Here is a 21,756-nt window from a genome sequence, read left to right on the forward strand (position 1 = left end):
AGGTTAGAATTGAGTGTAGTGGACACTTAGAACCCAAATTTGGTAGTAGATCAGAATTACTAGAAGAGATTTTTAATCATCATCCTACCTCAGCTCTGTCATAGACCCCTGGAATCAGAATTTTTGCAAGGTAGGCCCTAGCAACATACATATTTTAACACCCCCCGGTGTTTCTGATAAGGCCAGCTTTGTTCCTAGATAAGGCATTTGGAAACAAGAGATTTCAGCAGGTATCTCCTTCAACATCTTTGATTGGTAGCATTGTTTCCCCTGACAGAATCCTCCAAGCAAGAGAGAACTCACTGTACTTTGAAGGAGCCTGTCTCATATAAGGATACCGGACATTTCTAATTGACAGAAAGCTCTTCTCTATATGAAACTTAAAATATATTGGACAAAAAGAATAATATAAAATAAGTAATGCTTTTGCTTGTAACCATTTATCAATAAGTAAAGAAATGATTACATCCCATGAAGTCACTTAGTCTTCTACTGCCTAAGAATTTACCATTTTCAACCCGATACGTATGCTTCTTAGATAATCCACCTTTCTAAATGCCTTTATCCCTATCTATTTTACTTTTTCAATATTTCTGTATACAATCTGACACATTTATTGGTTGCACGGTACATCTCATGCTATCTTATTGCCTTAGAGAGGTGAGACCTTTACCTCTTTTTAGCAAAACAAAAGCCACTTGTATCTTATTGTGTTTTGTCATAATTTATGCCTTTTAAAAATTTTATGTTAAATCTTTATCATATTACTCATTATATTGCCCTACCCTTCCTGTTTCGCATCGTCCTCAATTTGCTTAGCCTGCTGTTTATGCTTTCAACCAAGTCTCTGAGAGGAAGTTTGGTCAAGTAGGTGGAATACAATATCCAGGAAGCCTCATTAGAAGCAGCTGATAGTAGTCAAGGCAGGCTCACTCTCAGAGAGGTCTAAGCAAGGAATTAGTTGAACGTAACAGCCAGCAACTAGATTCCAGAATCAAGGCGTCTTGGAACTGACAATATACAGAAGCCAGAAAGTTATAGAAGTGGGTGATCTTTAAAATAGAATAAAAACATATAGATTGCTTTAATGGGAGGTTTCTATTCTGAGAATATTGAAAGAAAAGTTGAATTTCAGGGATGGATGGGCTGAATAGAACTGATTTACAAGAGTGACATAAGCAGAAAAGTTGATGTGCATTTCACCTAAAGAGCTATTGGGGTTATTTAATTTCCTTTGCCTAAACAAATATTGGTTCCACAGCTTAATATTGGAATGAACCTATTTGTAGATTTATTCTATGGGTGCAGTTATGGAGCCTGGAGGGGTAATTTGATGATAGGGATCTAAGCAGCTTGTAACAGTAATGACATAGAGACAAGAACTAATTGAAAGTAGTCAAATATACCCTCTTACCATAGCCTCACCTCTACTTCAGTTCATGTATGTGCTTCATTCTCAAGCTAGACAGATGGCATTGGTGACTTCAAGCATATTCTTACAGATTATTATACTAGAAAAAGGCCCTTTCCCTTCTTTGTCCATACATCAATATCAGACATATGGCTATTTATCCACATATAAAATCTCAGGCTCTCTTTGGGTCCTGTGCTTATTCTGGAACCAAATAATTTGTTCAGGGGCATGGTGGGCTCTCTGGCACCAGCCTGAGTTACATGATGACCCTCTGGGTGAAGGGTAGGCATACGTGGACACATGTGCTTTCCTTGTCAGCTCGAAAGAAACTTTGCTTATAAGAAAAAAATATGGATTAGATTATTTTAATCTTATTAATTTAATTTTTAAATTTAATATTATTAAATTATAATTTAGATGTTTAAAATTATAAATATTTGTCTCTATAATTCACCATTTTAAACTGCTTTTAAAATATACTCTTCATTAGTTCAATTTGTTTGTTTTTGTTTGCTTTGGTCAGTTTAGACTTATTTTATGTTCTTAGCCTTTCTGACATTTTTCTTAAGATTTCAGAATAGTCTTTTCTATTTTACACTAAGACTTTTGGCCATATGTATATATCAACTATAATTTGTTAAACTAGGTATTTCTGAAAATCAGAGACCTAAACATACATAACAGGTTTTGATAGAATATCTTAGCATGGAAAAGACTAAATGAAAATATATTTCTCTTTATATACAGAAATATTTACTTTTTGACATCCATATGCATGAAAACAAAGAAATAAATTCAAAGTTAAGGATTAATGAATGGATTATATATGGAATCCATTGCATTCTGCAAGCACTGATTTAATGATCCCAAATTAAGTGTCAGTACATAGTTGAATGACCTGAAGTACTTAAGCACTACCCTTCAGTACATCACCCTTTCCTTACAATTAAATTGTCATATGGTAGAACTCTTTGAAATGAATATTGGATGGACATCAGCATGAATGCATTCCTAGGAATCACAGTATTTATTCCATGCAGACTTGATGTAGGTTTAATAAAATGGACACATTCCTCTTGATTTATTGCAAATGTTTATAATTACCCTGAGGGTGTTTTTAAATGTCTGATGACTATAATATTATTAACTGTCTCTCTAGACAGTCTTAAAGTGATTTATTCCTCATTTGGCTACTTTCCAGCTTTCAGTTATCTCATTCACTTCAATGTACATCAGTAAGCATATAATTAATCCAAGCATCTTATTTAACTATTTTGTTTTCATTAGTATATATTATGTCAGTAGGTAAAAATGCTATATTCTACTATTGTGGATTTGTTCATCAGTAAAATGTTCTAAAAATATTGATTAGCATTACTGTAAAAATGACTTTCATGATGTAACATTATGATCTAATGTTAAAATCACAAGTTCTTATCAAATAGAAAATCTCAGTGGATCCCTATTGCTGGACTGTGTCACCTTAAAATCTCATACAGCACATTATTATCATTATTTTCTAAATACATCACAAATGACAAGGAAATAATTAATGACTCAAATCCCTTTAGAAGTAAGGGTTCTTCTGAACAAAAATTTTTAAATCACTCCATGGTTAAAAGCCTTTTTTCCCCTGAGGAAACAAGGCAATTGTAGATTATGCTTTGCCATTCATATGTTGGGAAAGTCCATTCAACTTCATGATGTATCTCATGTGTCTAGTAGTGTGATGTATTTCTTTTTATCTAAAAAAAATTCACAAGATTCTAAATATTAATTTAAAGCTTAGCATTCTGTCATAATTTCAGAAACACCAAGATTGACTGAATGAAGTACTGAGGTCTCCTGCTAAGTGAGGTTTTCAATGCATTAAGTGATCAAAAATGATTAAATGTGCCTAATCTACTCAAATGAGGGAGAGAGATGAGTAGAAGGAAAAAAAAATAATCAGACCTACAAAGTCTCAGTGACAAATCTTTTTTTCCTACCAAATTCAACATTTTAAAAGTGTCATTCAAATACAATGATCAGACTGAGAATTACTGTTTGATGTATTCCAGAGAATGCCACTAAATTTAGGTTGCAACGACAGTTTGGAAAATGAGTAGTATTGTAAGATTCTTCTATCTGTAATAGGGTCTGTGTTATCACCATATGTGTAGATAACAAGCTCATTGAGGGCAGGGATTGTTTTGCTCATGCTTGGCACATAGTAAGCAGAGACTAGATTCCAAAGAGATCTATTTAGATGCTGACTACTGATTTAGGATGAACAGTAAAATATCACATTTCTGGTTTGGGGTCTGTTTAGAAATGTGCTTATGCATTAGATCCTAATATCGCCTAGGAGTTTTCTACCTTAATCTATTTACATTATAAGCCATTTTCAGTAGAGATATTAAATTTAGTCTTACATTAGTGATCATAATAAAGTCATTATTCTACACAATTTAATAAAACGAATCATTGTGTTTCAATCAGCCATTACCTCTTGGAGAGCAGTTGCAGGAAGTTGGTCTAACTAGATAACCCAAATCAGATATCACAAAAATTGATGGTTGCTAGAATATCAATTTATAAAGGTAGTACCTAGATCAACTTTTAGTCCTTATTGTGATTTTTGTCTGTTTTCCATTTTTCCATAGAAAAAGAGAACAGAAGAAAATTAAGAACAAGTGGGACAATTGACTGGGTTAATAAAGTCTTGATAATGAAAATGCACATTGCATAGAAATTTGCAGTTTACAAACTGCTTTAATATTTCACACCCCTTATTTCCTTTTATTAGAACAACCCAGTAATTAGGTGATATAATTTTCTTTTTGCATTGATAAAGTGTGATTAGCTGTTTTCCTAAGCTTCCATTCCTTTGTTACATTTCTTTCATTGGCATTAATCACATTAAAACAATTAGTTGTTTAAATTGTTATTCCCTCCACTAAACTGGATGTACTTCAAGAACAGGAACTGTGCCTTTACCTTCATTCCCAAACTACCAGATGTTTATCAAAAGACTATGTATTAGTCAATACCCTTTCTCTTGTGAGTGACAGAAGCTCATTTTAAACTAGGTAAGCAAAAAAAGAAAAAATGGTTTTTCGATTGACTCATGTAGTTGGGAAGTCTAAGAAATAGCTACCTGGCCTTTGTTTCACTTCACTCGTTGGCTGCATTCTCAGCTTCTCACTAGACACACTGGCTCTCTCAATTCCAAAACTGCATCATTACAACTTGTGATACAAAAGAATGACCATTTCTTTTTCATTATCCATATATCAAATTTCAGTCTTTCTTTGAATCCTGTGACTATCTGTGAACTAATTACTTAGGCCAAAGATATGGAGAACTCACACTTAACTGTCCTGGGACACATGACCATCCGGTAATGAATATAGAAGGTTGTGCACGTGTAGAACACAGAGATGGGTCCAGGTTTGTTTCTTAAATGAAAAATGAGGTTTTGTTATTTGAATAAAGGAGAAAAAATACTGGGAAGGTAAAAATGACAGACATCACCTATGAAATTGATTCTAAGTTCACACGGCTATGTGGGTAGCAAAGTAAGGATCCAAACCTGGTTTTCTGACATCAAGTGTAGTATGTTTTCCCCTAGATAAAAAGTTGTTTTAAAAAAGAAAGATGCCCCCAATAATAAAAATAAAATAATTTTAAAAATTAAAAAAATTGCCCTTAACAGGCAATTGTGCACTATTGTTAACAATAATAGCACCTACCATGTGTTAGACACCTACCATGTGTTAGACTCTACGATGGATTTCCCATGCAGACACACACACCATCACCCTCACTAATTAATCTTTCAAGACATCTATAAGATAAATATTTCTTCATTTGTAGATGAGAAAAATTTTCAAAAACTTTATAATCACTTACCTAGGCAGTGATAACCAGAACTGCAGACTAAGGAAGCAAAGACATAATAGCAATCTTTTATTACATCACTTTTCTGGCCAAGTAACAATACATATAGTACTTAATTTCTGGTCAAATATAAAAGCTAAAAAAGTCATGCTGTTTTAAATGAAGGGAAAATCAGTTACAAGCTCAATTTGAATGATCACATAGCCCATCATCTACTTAGTCAGATCCTCTACTTAAAACTTTCAAGAGATTAAAACTGTATTTAGGATAAAATCGAAACCTCTTTCTGTGTCTCACCAGGATCCACATGATCTGAAGTTTCTCCACACAGCTTCACCTAACTCTGCCCTCCCCCTGGACTACAGCCACACAGAAATCCTTTAGGTAGTTCAAACACAAGCTCTTCACTGCCTCGGGGCATCTTCCCTAGCTGTTGTCCTCTCATCCTATCCCCTTGCCTGGGCAATGTCTTCTCATCCTTTAGATCACACTTTAAATGCCAGTTTTCCAGAGGAAACCTCCTTGAGTATTCTAACTAAAATAGGTCCTTCTTCCCACCCTTGTTTCCTTTCCAGCACTTAGTGTGAATTGTATCTGTTACTTTGTTTACCTGTTTATTGCCTTTCTCAATGTGGGGAAGGGTATTCACTGTTGAATTCTGAGCACATAGCATTGGTGACAGGTGATAATTTCAATAATTTTCCATAATTTGTTTCAACAATTTTTTTTGAAACAGGTTTTTTTCTCAAAGTTAAGAGTGTAAGTAATTTGGAGTCTTATGCTCTGGTCACACTGTGTTTTCTGAACATCTCTATTTCAATTTATTTTTGTTTTTTTCTGTCGTATTTAGCTGCACTTTTAAGTGATTCATACTAAAGAAACAACAGCTTACAATTCACAGTCAAGGATCTGCTCTGACACATAGTTTAAAGGCATACTGGTTCTGGGGTAGGGTCCAGGCTTCTGCATTTTTGATAAGATTTCCAAGCTATTCTGATTCACAGCAAAGTTTGAGAAGGCTTGCTTGAGTGCGAACATAGTCCTGTTATATGTCTACCTGTATCTGCTAAATTTCATCAGATCTAAACCTTTGTTTAATCCATGCTTGAATACCTTACATCCTTAGGAACTTTCTGACCTGGATATTTAATGAGTACATAATACCTTTATTATTTCAGCTCTTTTATCTCTTGTTCTGCTCTAGATGAGTCTTTGTTCTTTTAAGCTACTGTGATGCTGACATCCTGGGTTTATAATTTAATTAGGAATAAGGAATGTAAGGTAGAATTTATACAGTTATCTATTCTGAAGAGTTTGAGAGTCATCAGATAACTAGACATATAGTGTTCATAGTAATTGTTTTAAAATAAAACAGATCATAAGAAGAAAGCAAATTTTAAAATTATTAGTATTAATTTATAAACTTGCAAATATAAACTTTGGTTATGAGCAAATGTTAGTTTCTAAATTTGTGACTGTTTCTTACTTATTGGCTTATATATTGCTTGAAAAACACATGACCTTGTTATTGTCCTTGAGAGGTAAATTTTACAAGCCTGCGGTCTTGCACATTAAGGAATTTTGAGATATAGTCCATTCATAATAAGCAACCTACAATTTCATTCACTCCTTATCATTCACTAGTTTTTTCCCTTTTAACATTTTATGTCACGAGCATATACAGAAAAATAAACAGTACTTTATAGTCAAAGCAATCTGTTATATTAAGATTGTATTGTGCTGGGTACATCTTCCAATCATATTTATCAATGTTTAGATCCCTTCTTCTATAAGCAGCCAATGTGGCACTAGGAAAAATATTTGTAACATTTCAGGCACTTATTGTTACTTAAATATACATCAAAATACAAGTTTATAAACATTTTATTTAGACTGTATTTTACCCTCCTTATTTAGATGTGAAATGGACACAATTTTTTATTTGATAATCTTTCAGAAATTTTTTTATTTTGGAATGGGTGTGTGAATATTTTGTTAAAATTTATGTTTTACACGCAAAGTACATTCCCATACTCCTGGAAAAAAACTAATATCTTCCAAGTTGGCCAGATTTGAGCTAAGGAGATAGTACTCATAAAACAGGCAAAAATGTAGCTGTTTTATTTGTGGTCTAAGTGATCTGAGACCCTTTGAAAATAACCTCTCAAAACCATCTTTCAAGTAAGATTGAAAATGTCAAGTTTAGTGATATCGTTGCCTATTTTAAGAAATGGTAGTAATGTTGATTCAGATTCATCAGCCATAACGACATTCATGTTTTGCCTGAGGTTAATGTCACTCTTTAATACTGAGGAAAAATAAGGAATGTACTTTCTTATCTCACATTTGCTTTAGGGAAGTGAGGATCTTCCCCATCACTTCCCTCTACTCTGTTGTAACATCTTCCAGAGGTGAGATAATTTAGAATGCTCAGTGGAGAAAAATTAATTTAAAAAATAACAATCCCTACATTTTTCGCATAAACACCTTAAATCGTCTTTTCTCAACCTTAAACATATTTGAGAGTTCCATCAGCTCCTCAATTAGAAGTTTAAACAGCCTACAATGTAGAACAATAAACTATTATGATGTAAGTGAAATAGCTTTTCTCTCCCTTCTGTGCTGTAATTCACATTTTGATGGGCTTTTGATGTTCCTAGATATCCGTGGAATACAGGAGTTTTTGGACAAAGTGTCTCAGCAGGGGATGGATGTTGCACTTCAGAAGGTAGAAAACAACATCAATAAAATGATCACCACTCTCTTTGATACCATGAGAATAGAGGAATTGAATCGCTATCGAGACACTCTTAGGCGAGCCATCCTTGTTATGAATCCTGCCACAGCCAAAGCCTTCATTACTGAGGTAAGTAAAAATTGTCATGGGCTGGGAATAGGGTGTAAAATTTAAATGTTTTGGAGTAGACTCCACAGAGGAGATGAAAATTAAGAGCAGCGTGAGGGAATTAACTACACAACTCTCATTAGCACTAATTGAGGTAGCACAGTGAATTCCTTGCTCATCACATTTACCCCGTACGGTCCAGTTAATTGCTAAGAATGCTTTGTATTTATATGTATTTAGGCACATAGCCAGGATGATTTTAAGAAATCTTATGGGGATTTAAAAGTGCTGTTTACCTGAGTGGATTTAACAAGTTGTCTAACTAGTACTTAAAACTTTTATGCAAGTTAAAATTTTACTTCTGAGAAAAGATTTACTTCAATTAAGCTATTGTTGCCTAAACATGATTCCTTTTACAAAAACATATAGCATATTTACTTCTGCTCTGTGAACTCTGTACCAAGAAAAATAATTAAAATTGTCTGAAACTCTGCAAAGTGATGACCACTGTACATTTTATGATGCTGGACCCTCAAAATTTTAATTGTATCTGTTCATTTGGCCAGAAGCTCTGAAACTTTGTGAAAATACAATTAAGACTTTTTAATCTCTATATTCTAAAATCTTTAGTGCTGCCTTACAAAAGATTATTGTTAAGTAAGTTTGCCTTACTTCAAATTTTTAATTTTATGTAGTGCTAGAACTGATCATGACATTACATACTTTCACATGGGTTTTATTATTAGTTTTAAAATTTTTCATGACTTTATTTCACTAATACTTTTTTCTTCACCTCTCCATTATGCTTTCTTTAGCTTGCAAAGTACTGCTGTAAAGCTTCCAAATTAGGAATGTGTTAAAAATTCTTTGACACTCTATAATATAATTGGTATCAGGGACATTGAAGCAGAATATAAATCACTAATAAGAATAAAACTTTGGAAAATATCAATGATACATTTTTAAAATTTTAATTGAAAACTTTGTTATGCAGTTTAGGGACAAATATAGAACTTTGACCTTTCTAAGTCCAGCAAATAACTCAGAGAATCTCATTGAACCACTGGATTTTTCCACAATAGAAAGAATATTTTCAATTCTACAGGAGCTTGTTCTTTCCTTCAAGAAACACAAAATCTGCTGGAAGATTGAAGGCAAATATACAAAGAAATGTAATATACGTTGGAATCTTAAAATTACAAGAAATAAAGTTGAAGCATCTATAGTCATTTTTGGTTGGAAAGATCAGAGAAGGCTTCATTGAGAAGGCACATTTGAACCAGACTTAGTATCATGAGTAGGAATTCACAAAATAAATGGTATTTAACAGACAAGTACAAGTCCATCTCAGCCACTTTCTGATCACATGATGTCAGCCAATTACTTAACATTTTTGAGCCTCCATTTTGTCACCAGTAAAATGGGAATAATTATTGATTTCAGCTTATTATATTTGTAACACAGAATAATGAGATATAAAAAGCCTTAAAGGGGTGGCTGGGGGACTAGCACCTAGTAGATGTTTAAGAAACGGTAACTTCTGGATCATTTTTTCTAGCGCATAGTGTATACCTGACACATAGCACATGCTGTGGCCCCCATCCTTGACTCTGAACTTTGATACTTGTAACAATCTACTGCTTCCACTTTGTTCTCAAACACATAAATCTATCTTTGTGATTTTCCTGAGAGACTTATCTCCCTTCCTCTACCAAGCCACCATTTTTCCCCCCATTCACTTTGTCTTTCTGATTTTCTGTCTTTAAACTGTGGACTAAGTTTATTTTATGGTCTCAAGCGGCGAGGAAGAATGTGAACCCACCTGCCTTCCCTATCCTAAGCTGGCTATGCTCTTCTCTGACCTGTGTAGTGGTTCCTGTTGCTCCATTAGCTGTTCTCAAATACTTCCCAGCTTGCTTCTGCTCTCCCATGAGTTCTAGGAACATTTCCCCACTTAGAGAATAGGCTGACTCCTTAAGTCCTAGATGCAGTTCATTCAAAGGCAAGCAGCAGCAAATCCAAAAGACAGACAGCACCGGAGGTCTGGAGACGTGGAATAGTTCCTGACTTAGAGGATCACTTAGTTTAGTGGAGGAGGCAAGCATGTAACTAAATAATAAAATATGAAAGAAAAATAGTATAATAATGACAGGCAGATGACGCTCTGGAATCCCATAGGAGAACTGACTAACTCTGCAGGAGTTTGGCTGGCATCAGGAAAACTTTCACAGAAAGTTTGCTTTACCAGAATCATGAAAAATGAATAAGACTGTATTAGGCAGACAATGATAGGCAAATAAAAATTCACTGTGTGTGCACATGTGTGTGTGTGAGAGAGAGATGGACATAGTTTTAAAAATCAAATACAACCGAGGGTTTTATAATAAAAAACAAGAGTCCCTTGGTCCACCTATTTCTCCCTCCAATTATTCTTTTCAAAAATAATTACTTTTTTTTTTTTAGGGCTTGTCTTTTTTTTTTTTTAAAGGGAATTCCTTTATTTTTATTATTTATCTATTTATTTATTTATTTTTGGCTGTGTTGGGTCTTCATTTCTGTGCAAGGGCTTTCTCTAGTTGCAGCAAGCGGGGGCCACTCTTCATGGCGGTGAGCGGGCCTCTCACTGTTGTGGCCTCTCCTGTTGTGGAGCATAGGCTCCAGACGCGCAGATTCAGTAGTTGTGGCTCACGGGCCCAGCTGCTCCGCGGCATGTGGGATCTTCCTGGACCGGGGCACGAACCCGTGTCCCCTGCAGCGGCAGGCGGATTCTCAACCACTGCGCCACCAGGGAAGCCCTAATGTTTAAAATTTAATTGGTATTTAGAATACACTATGCATTCATGTGATTCAAGATTTAAAAGGTTCAGAAGGATAACCTCCTGTTATTGTTCCTTAAGCACTTGATTTTCTTCTCAGGAGGCAATGTGTCTTGTGTGGCATTCCAGGTATACACCTACACATATACACGTACATCTACATATACATATACATATACATCTTAGCTCCCCGACCAGGGATTGAACCTGCACCCCTGCATTGGAAGGCAAAGTCTTAACCACTGGACTGCCAGGGAAGTCCCTCAGTAATTTATTTAAAAACACTTTTCTGATGGCTTCTGTCCCTTTTTCCTCATGGTCATTGGTTTATATATCTGTTCATTCCCTTATATTGTATTGGGGTTTTGGAGATGATCCCGTTTGACTTTTTTCAGTTGGAAGTTCCAGGATGTTCTTTCAGATTTTTAGAGATTAACAGACAAAAGATACTTTAAAGAATGATTGTTATAGTTTTGAAGAAACAATATATCAAACCATGACATTTTAGATTTGGAAAGTACAACATATAACATTTTGTCTGAATTCCAAATTTACAATTGAGAAAATTAAAAGCCTCCCTAGCTCTAATCAGTATTATTCCCTAACTTCCTCCAGCCACGTTCAATATCTTTGCAGCTAGTGCTGATAGTGGACGGTAGAGGACACTTAAAGTTTGAAACTGATAAAGTAAGTTGGCAGCCAGTCAAAGGGGTACGTGATTGTCAGGTCCTAAGAGATATAGAAATGACTTACAGTGGATTACATGATGGATAGAAAGGCAAATGAAGCTAGAAAAGAACTGATGGATTGGGATAATGGGAAAGAGAGAGGAACTAAAGATTATGATGAGGTCAAAGAGACAGGTTCTGTAAGCACCAAAGAGAGGGAGAGGAGGAAGGGAGAAATTCTGCTCAAAGAGAGGGAATAGCAGAATTCCCAGCTTCACTGCTTCCTACATTTTATAAGTTGGCATGGAAAGTTTTTAAAATATTCGAGGGAAATACTAAGTCAAAAGAATGAGTCTTAAAAAAGAAATTGCTCACTTAGCATTGTTATTTAATTGCTAAGGGGAAAAAAGGGGCATATCAATTCTGTTTGCCTCTTTTTTTCTGTCCCTGGAGCAATTATGTGGCATTGAGTTAATTATGCTCCCTTTCAAGTCTTAGAAATTTAATATATTACATGTCTACAGTTAGTTCTCCACCCCTCATTCAAGATTTCAAAGCTTTAAGAAAAATACTGCAGTTATGTGCAGCTGAGTAAATCAACCTGCTGTGATATCGGTGGAAAATTGTTATCACAATGTACCCATAAGTGTCCTTGAAATGAATACGGTGAAAAAAGAGTGCTCACATGGTTTGATTTAAATATGGATTAGGATGATATTTTGGAAAACAATATTTTTTGTATAGGAAAATGTTGCATTGGATGCTATGTCAGTTAAACCATTTCCAGAAAGGCTACATGCATTAGAACTTTTGGGTCTTAACTTTTAGTTTTCCAGTTTGATAAGAAAAATCAATTCTTTGAAAATGGGAAGTTTTATTACTTATATGATAATAAATATTATTGCCTATTTACATTTTTTTCAAATTTTCAGAAAGGAACCCTACTGTTACATGAAATCCTTTTATTCTGCAATAAGAAAAGGGTATTATCTTTTATTCCTTAAAACATACTTTATGAAATAGCTTTCATTCCATTGTACTATATCCCAGAGAACTTTGATCCTGTCAAACAACAAAAAGGCAAAGTTACTTACTTCAAATATGTAAGCAGCTTACCAGAAATAAGCCTTTAGGAAGGTTTAGAAAACAAGTGAAGTTATCTTGTCTCAAGGGATATAGAAAGGTTCCTAGTCATCAAAAGAGAGCCTTGAATATTCAAATTACTATGATAGTTATCAAGTAGCTATCCAAATAACCCGATTTTTACCAAAATAAAAGAAATTATTTGGAGACACTATGCAATGTACTGTTGTTTTTGTTTGTTTTTGCGGTACGCGGGCCTCTCACTGTTGTGGCCTTTCCCGTTGCGGAGCACAGGCTCCGCCGCTCCACGGCATGTGGGATCTTCCCGGACCGGGGCACGAACCCGCGTCCCCTGCATCAGCAGGTGGACTCTCAACCACTGCGCCACCAGGGAAGCCCTGCAATGTACAGTTTTTAAGATGAGGATAATGTAATAATACTAGACAAAGGAACGTATGACTATAATTTTTTCCAAAATATATTCATTGCATGAAAGTCTCTAATAATACTGTGTTCATAGATGATTGATATGCATTTTAAAGTACACTTTTTATTGAAATGTAATGTACATAATTATAGTGCACATAACTGTACAACGCAACAAATTTCCATGCATCCAGATCAAGAGTCAGAACATAACTAGCATTCCCAGAGTCCCCTTCCAGGCAACACCCAGTTGTAACCTCCTTGAAGGTATAGCCATTATCTTGACTTCTAACACAATAAACTAGTTCTGATTCATATTAAACTTTATGTGAATAGAAGCATACTGTGTATACTCAGATCCAACTCACCTCTTTCCAGTGACCCCTGACTTGGGTATTGATATTGGAGAACAGTTTGCTACTAATTTCTCCTCATAATCTAAAGGTCGTTTAACAGTTTTTGCCTTTGAAATGTCTAATTTGCTAGTTTTTCTTTTCTATCAGGTTTTTGATGGGTTCAACATTTTAATTCTATGCTATTTATTTAAATGAAGTTAAACAAGGAAATAACCTGAACATAAGTGAAGGTTGTACTCATATTTGAAATCTAAAATCACAGTTGCTTCAACCTTCAAGACAAGGGAATTGAAATTCTTCTCTAATCCAGTATTCATTTATTCATTCATTCAGACAATATGTTTAAAGCTATTCTGTGCAAGACAATGTGGCTAATGTTGCTAGGAATACAATCATGAAAGATATATGGGTCTAGCCTCAAAGGAACAGACAGATTAATAAGGGGAATGTTGTAAACATAGAATGTACAAAATAATAAAACCACAAGAAAATAAACAGGAAGGTTACTCTTCTCAACTCCAAAATGGAATTGAAAATAAAGAAAACAAAGTTGCTATCCAAAACTTAATCAAATGAAGTTTGTAGATAATGTATAAGATTACACAGACCTAAAAATAAAACAAAATTTCTTTTGTTATCAGGTACTGAGAAGTCTTAGCTACTTCAAGAAATTCTTTCTGTAATTTACTATAGTCTTATCAAAGCACGTCTGGAATGTGATTGAATCCAAGAGTGATTAAATTTATATTGAGTTTTCTCTCCATAAAGTAATATGGACAAAACGAAAACAAAGAGATTAGTTAAAATAGACCTAATGATAAATTTGAGGATTAGAATTTGGCAGTGTTTGTCTATTATTGCTTAGAAAAGAAAGACATGAGACCTAGAAGGCAAGGACTTGCCAACATATAAAAGTATTCTCTATAGTATGCCAGGCACAATTTACCATGCCGTACTGTGGTCTGAGTGAAATAATTTCAAAATTATGCACCTCCTTTTTCTGTTCCCATTCTCAACATCACCTTTGGAAGCTAGGAGAATGGTGAGCCCCTGAATTTAATCACTAGAGAGATATGTTTGTGGCAAACAAATAAATTAGCAGTTTAATCAGTATGCCAGTTTTTAGTCAATTTGCGTAGTATATAAATGGCAAAATATTGCGGCAATACATGTTACAAGTACCATTATTTTCCATTTCCAAACCAAAACATAGATCACTGCACTCTGCCCTGCTGTTCTGGGCAGCCATGGCAAATGGATCTTAGTTAGCACTGGAGTCTAAATCTATTTGCCAACCTGGGTTAGTGTGAATCAGTTTCCCAGAACTTAGTCAATTCCTTAAGTGCTTACTGACAAAATCAGTATTTTAGATTTGCACAGGATCAGATTTGAAGGTGTAGCCACCCTATGAAGCTTTGTTGAAAAGTAAGCAGGTACCCCTAAGTTACAATTCTATTCAGACTTTTTCTCACTTTAATACAGATAAATAGGAGGGAAATAAACTGTTTAGGTAGAGAAAATTAAGATTCTAGCAAACTCTATTTTTAATAGAATACACAAAACTGTAGCATAAGAGGATTCAAATATTAAACTTACGTGTGTCAACCCAACACAACACTAAGGTTATATGAGCATATGGGTCCATTAATTTCAAATATGAAATACTTTAAATATGTATATTACTTGATGAGGCAACATCTAAGTCAATACTTGAAACCTATATTTAGGATTTGGATTTAAGGCAATTTGGTAGACAGGCGTCCTTCCATGATGAAGAAAAGCATGCATAAAGATACTGAGAAGGAAAATTAAAAGGAGCTGAATGGGACAGGGGTCATGGGCTAAAGGAAGTAGAATTTTAGGATGCAAAATCGGGAAGTAAGGTTGTACTAGAATGGTAAGTGAAAAATTTTGAATGTCACACCTAAAGAAGGGGGCAGGCTACAAAGGCAGCATGAACATGGAATTTGGATTCAGTTTTTGCTTAACTAGCTGTGTATCCCTGGCCAAGCCACTTAAAATCATTTAGCTTTATTTTCCTCACCTATAAAACGGAGTAATTCCTGAATCACAGAGTTATTTTGAAGGCTATATTTGGTGTAATGTACATACAATGTGTAGAACAATGTTCACATCTAGTAGAAAGTTTGTAAAGCAGGATAAAGAAGAAAATGCAAATGATGTTAATAGACTTGGGAATTGATTAGGTGTGTGAAATGAGGTTGAGATACGGGAACAGAGATGGATCCTGTTTCAAGTCTGAGTTTCAATGATGTTAATGTTATGAAATCAGAAACATAAGAAAATGAACAGGTGTTGAGATAATACAATAAATAAAATTTCAGTCATAAATTTGATGTTATTCTGGAACATCTAGATTGAGACATGCCTGTGTTTGGTGGAAATGAAAGAATGGAACCCAGTAGTCCTAAGGAAAAGCTATCGTATTTGTCAATGTGATGATCATTGGTGAACTTTGAAAAAACATTTTTATTAAAGTAGTGTGAGGAATAAAAAAGGTTGTAAGGAAATAATGAAGGGGTTGTTAGCAAATAAACAGAGTAAGAGTAGATGGGGGCATTAAAATCATCCCTGGTTGACAATCACTGATATAGAACTATTCAGTGTTGGAAAACTAAATTTTGTTCTCATGGAATTTTTATTGCTGGCAGATGACACCTGCTTTTTACTTTTCCCCTAATAATAGCTAGTCAGCATTTACTGGACTCTTTTCAGGTGTCTGACACTGTGCTGATCACTCTATACGTTATCTTGTATAATCCTCAAAAAATCCATTGAGATGGGTATAATAGTTTCTTCATTCTACAGATAAAAAATTAAAGGAATGACGTATAGTCATTTGTCCATCTAGATTAAGTAGATTATTTGCATTTTATTTTCTGTTAACTTAGTCATCATTTTTTACATTTTTACTGTTTTCTAATAGTGTTCATCATTAATTCCTTTTGGGGAAGAGTATAATTGGTTTTCAAGTAATACCTCTCTAGTCTTCAACTGGTAAGTTTATATTATAGTCTTTGGACATGCCATCAGAGAGGCAAATCAGTTGGCCCGAAATTTTTAGCACAGGATAAATGAAAACACAAAAAAGCAATTAATTGTATACATAAACGATAAGGCATAACTAATTGGAGGCAAGAAATCCGAGTTTGTTCTGAACATTGTAAAGTAGTTGCCATCAGCAGTAATTAACATTTATTGAGTTTTTCTTATGTGCCGGACACTGCTCTATGCATGTTTTACATATTAACACATTTAATCCTCATACCAAATGTAACAGGTAGATGCAAGTGTTTGGCTTCATTTTACCAAAAAAAAGGAAAATGAGATACAAAAGAGATTGTGAAAGTAGCCCCAGGTCACACAGCAAGGAAGAGCAAAGCCAGGTCTAGACCATTCTTAAGGAGTGGGCTATGCTGTATTACCTCTCCAGGCACACAATACATGTAAAAAAAATCATCCTAGTTTTGTTTATGACAAAGAAGTAATTGGTGTGCCTAACTCCCATTAAATCATTTTTAAAGAGATTTTGCACTGGAGTGAGCTAGGGAAGAGTACTGGAGGACAAGGTGGGGAGTTCGGTCAATGTGATTAGGCCATCTGTGTTCGGTAATTGGTCTTTACCAAAGTTACACTCGTACCTAACCACAGAGATCTGGAGATAGAGACTCTATCTTCCTTGATCATTACATCTCAAAGGGATGGCTCCCAGGTCCTTGAGAAAGACATTCTTGGGTTGTAAAACTAGCTAGAGGCGGGAAGAAGATTTACATCTTAAGGGAGCAGAGAAAGAATTTACAATTGCAAATGTTCTAAAGTAAATGCTCTCAGAAAAGGGAGCTCAAAGGCCTAGAGTCAGAAAGAAAAGTGTTTAAAGCTTAGTGAAGCTGAGGAGAATGTTAAGGTTGTCTTGGGTCAAGCATAGACAGGATATTTGGACTAACTAGATTTAGTTTTACTGTGTGTGCTTATGATAGATATAATACATAGATTGAATAGTATATATATATTTAATAATCATTGAATACATATTCAAATATATAGGTTGCAGAAATGTATTATCATTATCATGTAAAGGAATTTTTGGAATGAAAGGAATTGTTAGAACTCCAGTGACTCACAAGATAGTATTTAATTACTGATATGACAAGACCACTAGATATGCTGAATGTGAACTTTCAGAACAAAAGAGTAATGCTGATTTAATCTAAGAGGTTCAGGTGATCAACCTCACATGGGACTTGTGGAGGAAACAGATGGCAATAATGACTACCCATTGCCAAATTTCATCAAGCAGGGCTAAAAGGGGTCAGGATTAGAAGGCTGGGAAACATGGGGTCCAGAAAGGGGCATGGACCTGACTATATTTCATAAAACTACAGATTGGCCTTTGCTGAGAGTCCTGGAACAAATTTTCAGCATGATCCAAACCCCTTCTTGGTGCATCTGACCTGAGCTCCCTATAGCTACAAACAAAAACCTCACAAACTTTCAGTACAAATGAAATCACAATTTCCAGAGACACAGATTTTGATGAGTAAAGTGCATGTTTTACATCTCTATAACTGTTTTTAGAATTGTAAACCTTAGAGTATTTCTAAATTCTCTAGCCCCTATTCTATGAAGGTTGCTCTATTTCAAGATAAATTGGTTTGAAAACAAAGACCATAAAATAAACCCATCATCCTAGCATTTTGAAAATGTATATATGCGTTTAAAAATAAGATGAAATTTTTGGATATTTCACTAAATTCCAGATCCACCGACTCCTTGAACTCAGGTTCACCTGACTCCCTGAAAATAAATTGTTTTTCACGAAAGTGCTTAAATTGATAAAAAGTTACTCTTACCGTCCTAAGCCCGAATAAAATTTGAGAAGTACTGGGCCTGGGCCTATCTCTACAATTCTCAATAATATTTCCATCTTGTAAGTGCCAGAATTGCCATTGACTAAGACATATGTGATCAATGACCAGCACTAAACATACAATTGTGCACTTTTATATAAATGATGTTAATTATATTTTTAGATTGTGAAGTACTGTGGCTGGTTAAAAACATGCATATTTCTGAAGAGCTATTTGTCCATCCATATTCAATGTTAAATGCATGCAACTTTTATATCTATGAATATATGGATCTGTCTATGGGGAATTTCAAAAATACCTTTACCTAGATCCCATCCCAGAACCCTAAATCATAACTTCTGCGGTGGAGTGCAGGCACTGGTGTTTTTAAAAACCTCCTTGGGTGACTGGCACACAAAAGTCTGTGAAAGTAGAGAACTGCTCTTGACTACTGCTTCTCAAGCTTTAATGTGCACACTAGCCTCCTGGAGACTTTTGTTAGAATGAAAATTCTGATTCTGTGGGTATGAGCCTGAGATTTTATATTTCTATCAGACTCCCAGAAAACATTGGACAGAGCATATATAGAGTATTTCCATCATCACAGAAAGTTTTGTTGACCAGACCTTGAGTTTATATTAAATATAAATCTAAAAAACATTTGTCTGAAATTCAGAATAATAGCCATTAGGAGAATATAGAAATTTGTTAACAGACGTTCCCTAACAATATAAATAATTTTCCAGTGTAAGTAGCCGAGAATTTTAGTAATTAATCCATATACCTAATTGCATTTCAAACTGTAACATGTTTCTTGGCCCACCTGCCTGAGGCACATTAGTTGTTGAAAATAATAAAAGTTATTTTCTTGCAATCCCCACCAGTTAAACTATTGGAACACTGGTTCCCTCTAAACTGATAGTGCAAGATCCCAGGGTCTCTCAAAACTCACCATTTCCTCTCACCTTTCCACAAGTTTCTGGTATCAAGGTGTGTATGTTGATGACCCAGTTGCTCAAAATGTAAGTTGCAGACTTGTTGCTGAAATTCAGCCTCTGTATACCAGTGCCAGATTAAATCTCGGAGACAGAGTTTTGGGTGAAGTAGAAAGAAATAGCTTTATTGCTTTGCCAGGCAAAGGGGGCCACAGCGGGCTGATGCCCTCAAGACTGTATGTCCCGCCCTCGAGGCCGTAGTGAGGAGTCTTATAGCGTTCAAGGAGCAGGGCATGATCAGCTCGTGGACAGTCTTCTGATTGGTTGGTGGTGAGGTAATCGGGGGGAGCCAGCATCATTGACCTTCTGGTTCCAGCCAGTCTGGGGTCTATGTGCTTGTGGGCAGCATATAGTTAACTTCTTCCACCTGGTGGGAGCTTCAGTATCTGCAGAACAGCTCAAAGGACATTGCTCAAAATATCATCTATAGTCCTTGAGGAAGAACTAAAGGTCCTTGACTTTGTTTAATGGCTAAAGTATTATTATTTTGTCTTGCTTGACTGTTTTTCTTTCTTTCTGCTTTTTTCTCACTTCTCTGATTAAATTTCTTCTTTGACTAAAGTTTTCTACAAACAAAAGGCAAGCAGAGGACATGGATGGACGTCTGTTCTGGGAAGGCCTCCTAGGGTCCTGCTCGGTTATAGACTAATGCTACTACCAGGAAAATTCACAAATCACTGTCACACTAGGCTTTTGCTAGCATCATTGTCCAAGGTCTTGCTACAGCAAAATATCTCCTCCAGCCCAACAGCAGGATCCCACACTAAACCTTACTCCCCCGTGGACTGAGCTCTCAGTTGAGTCAAGAGTGGTAGTATATTCTGTTCTCTTAGTAAAAACTGTGGTGACCTCGTATTTATTTTATCTATTTTTATTACATCTCCTTCCTCTGTGGTGTTTAGCACTCAGACACATGGACCATAGCAGAATGTCTCTCAGAGTAATGCCTGAAATTAGACCTAAGGGCTAGAAACACCAAATCCGGGTGCTCCATTTTACTGTCCATTGAGGTTGGAGGTTGGACCATATCCCCCAGAGAACGAGAGAATCTAACTAGGGCATCTAGCCGTCAGCCCCTAAATGTCCAGGTGTCTTCCCTTATAATTAAGCAGCTTAAGCAAATAGACCACTGTGTTCCCACCTTGCCAGCCTTTCAGACATAAAATGAGAACTAAGATGGCTGAAGCTAAGCCATGCTGGGGACCCCAGTACAAGACAAAATTGCTCCTTAAAATATAAATGCACTCGGGCTTCCCTGGTGGCGCAGTGGTTGAGAGTCCGCCTGCCGATGCAGGGGACACGGGTTCGTGCCCTGGTCCAGGAAGATCCCACATGCCGCAGAGCGGCTGGGCCCGTGAGCCATGGCCGTGGGGCCTGTGCATCTGGAGCCTGTGCTCCGCAACGGGAGAGGCCACAACAGTGAGAGGCCCGCGTACCGCAAAAAATAAATAAATAAATAAATAAAAATATATATAAATGCACTCAACACAATAATCACTTCATTTTACTCTGAAAAATAAGAATTCTGATAACAGAAGAAACAAAAAAATAAACAACAAAAAGCAGCCCTTTAAATTTCCCTGTAGACTAACTTCGAGGTTTTTTTCAAGCTTTGTTTAAGGGACACATATCTTTGTGAATTTTGGATCTTTTAAAACATTCACCAGCATTCTCATTATTATTGTTCTCCTTCTTTAGATTGTAAGCTTCATGCGTTTAAGGTTTTTTATTTATTTAACTTTAAATCTCACATCGTATGCTAATATATTGCATATAGCAAGCTCAAAATAAATGGTAAATTTTTGAGATGAAATTTGATTTTGGTTTTGAGGGTTTTAGACATCTTATAACTGATTTAAATAAGAACTAAGTACTCTGTACCAGGATGAACCAAACATTTTCCTTCTTATCTAATTGCATTCTTTCCCCCTTCCAAATGTATATATGTGTTTGCCTCATGTTGAATTCAATCTTCAAGTCCCTACATTCTAACTAACCAATAATTTCTTGAAACATAACTGAAAGTAAGTATTTCTCCTCAGCAATGACCCCTCCCCTCCTTAGACTGTCTATCTTTTATCACTTCTGAGTGGATTACTAGAATTTCTATGAAGAGATCAAATTAAACAATATTCAAAATTTCAGTCTAATCCCTTTTTTTTTTTAATTGGGGGGAGGTTAAAATAGCTGGTAAAACATGGGTATATTTATGTATGTATGTACGTATTTATTTATTTTACGGTACGTGGGCCTCTCACTGTTGTGGCCTCTCCTGTTGCAGAGCACAGGCTCAGGACGCGCAGGCTCAGCGGCCATGCCTCACAGGCCCAGCCGCCCCGTGGCATGTGGGATCTTCCGGGACCGGGGCACGAACCCGCGTCCCCTGCATCAGCAGGCGGACTC

General features: G+C 35.7%; 1 protein-coding gene across 2 annotated transcripts in view; it reads left to right on the forward strand.

Annotated features, from left to right (window-relative positions):
- The window catches only part of GRID2 (glutamate ionotropic receptor delta type subunit 2), a 1,355,750-nt gene that overhangs the window by 704,294 nt on the left and 629,700 nt on the right, over positions 1-21,756 (forward strand). For both annotated transcript variants that reach the window (XM_027116924.1, XM_027116925.1), the window contains one exon: positions 7,957-8,162. In XM_027116924.1, the coding sequence (XP_026972725.1) occupies positions 7,957-8,162 (206 nt within the window). The remainder of the gene's footprint in view (positions 1-7,956; positions 8,163-21,756) is intronic.

Source organism: Aethalodelphis obliquidens, unplaced genomic scaffold, assembly GCF_003676395.1.
Source record: "Aethalodelphis obliquidens isolate GAN/ISIS:26980383/991018 unplaced genomic scaffold, ASM367639v1 scaffold17, whole genome shotgun sequence".
NCBI lineage: Eukaryota > Metazoa > Chordata > Mammalia > Artiodactyla > Delphinidae > Aethalodelphis > Aethalodelphis obliquidens.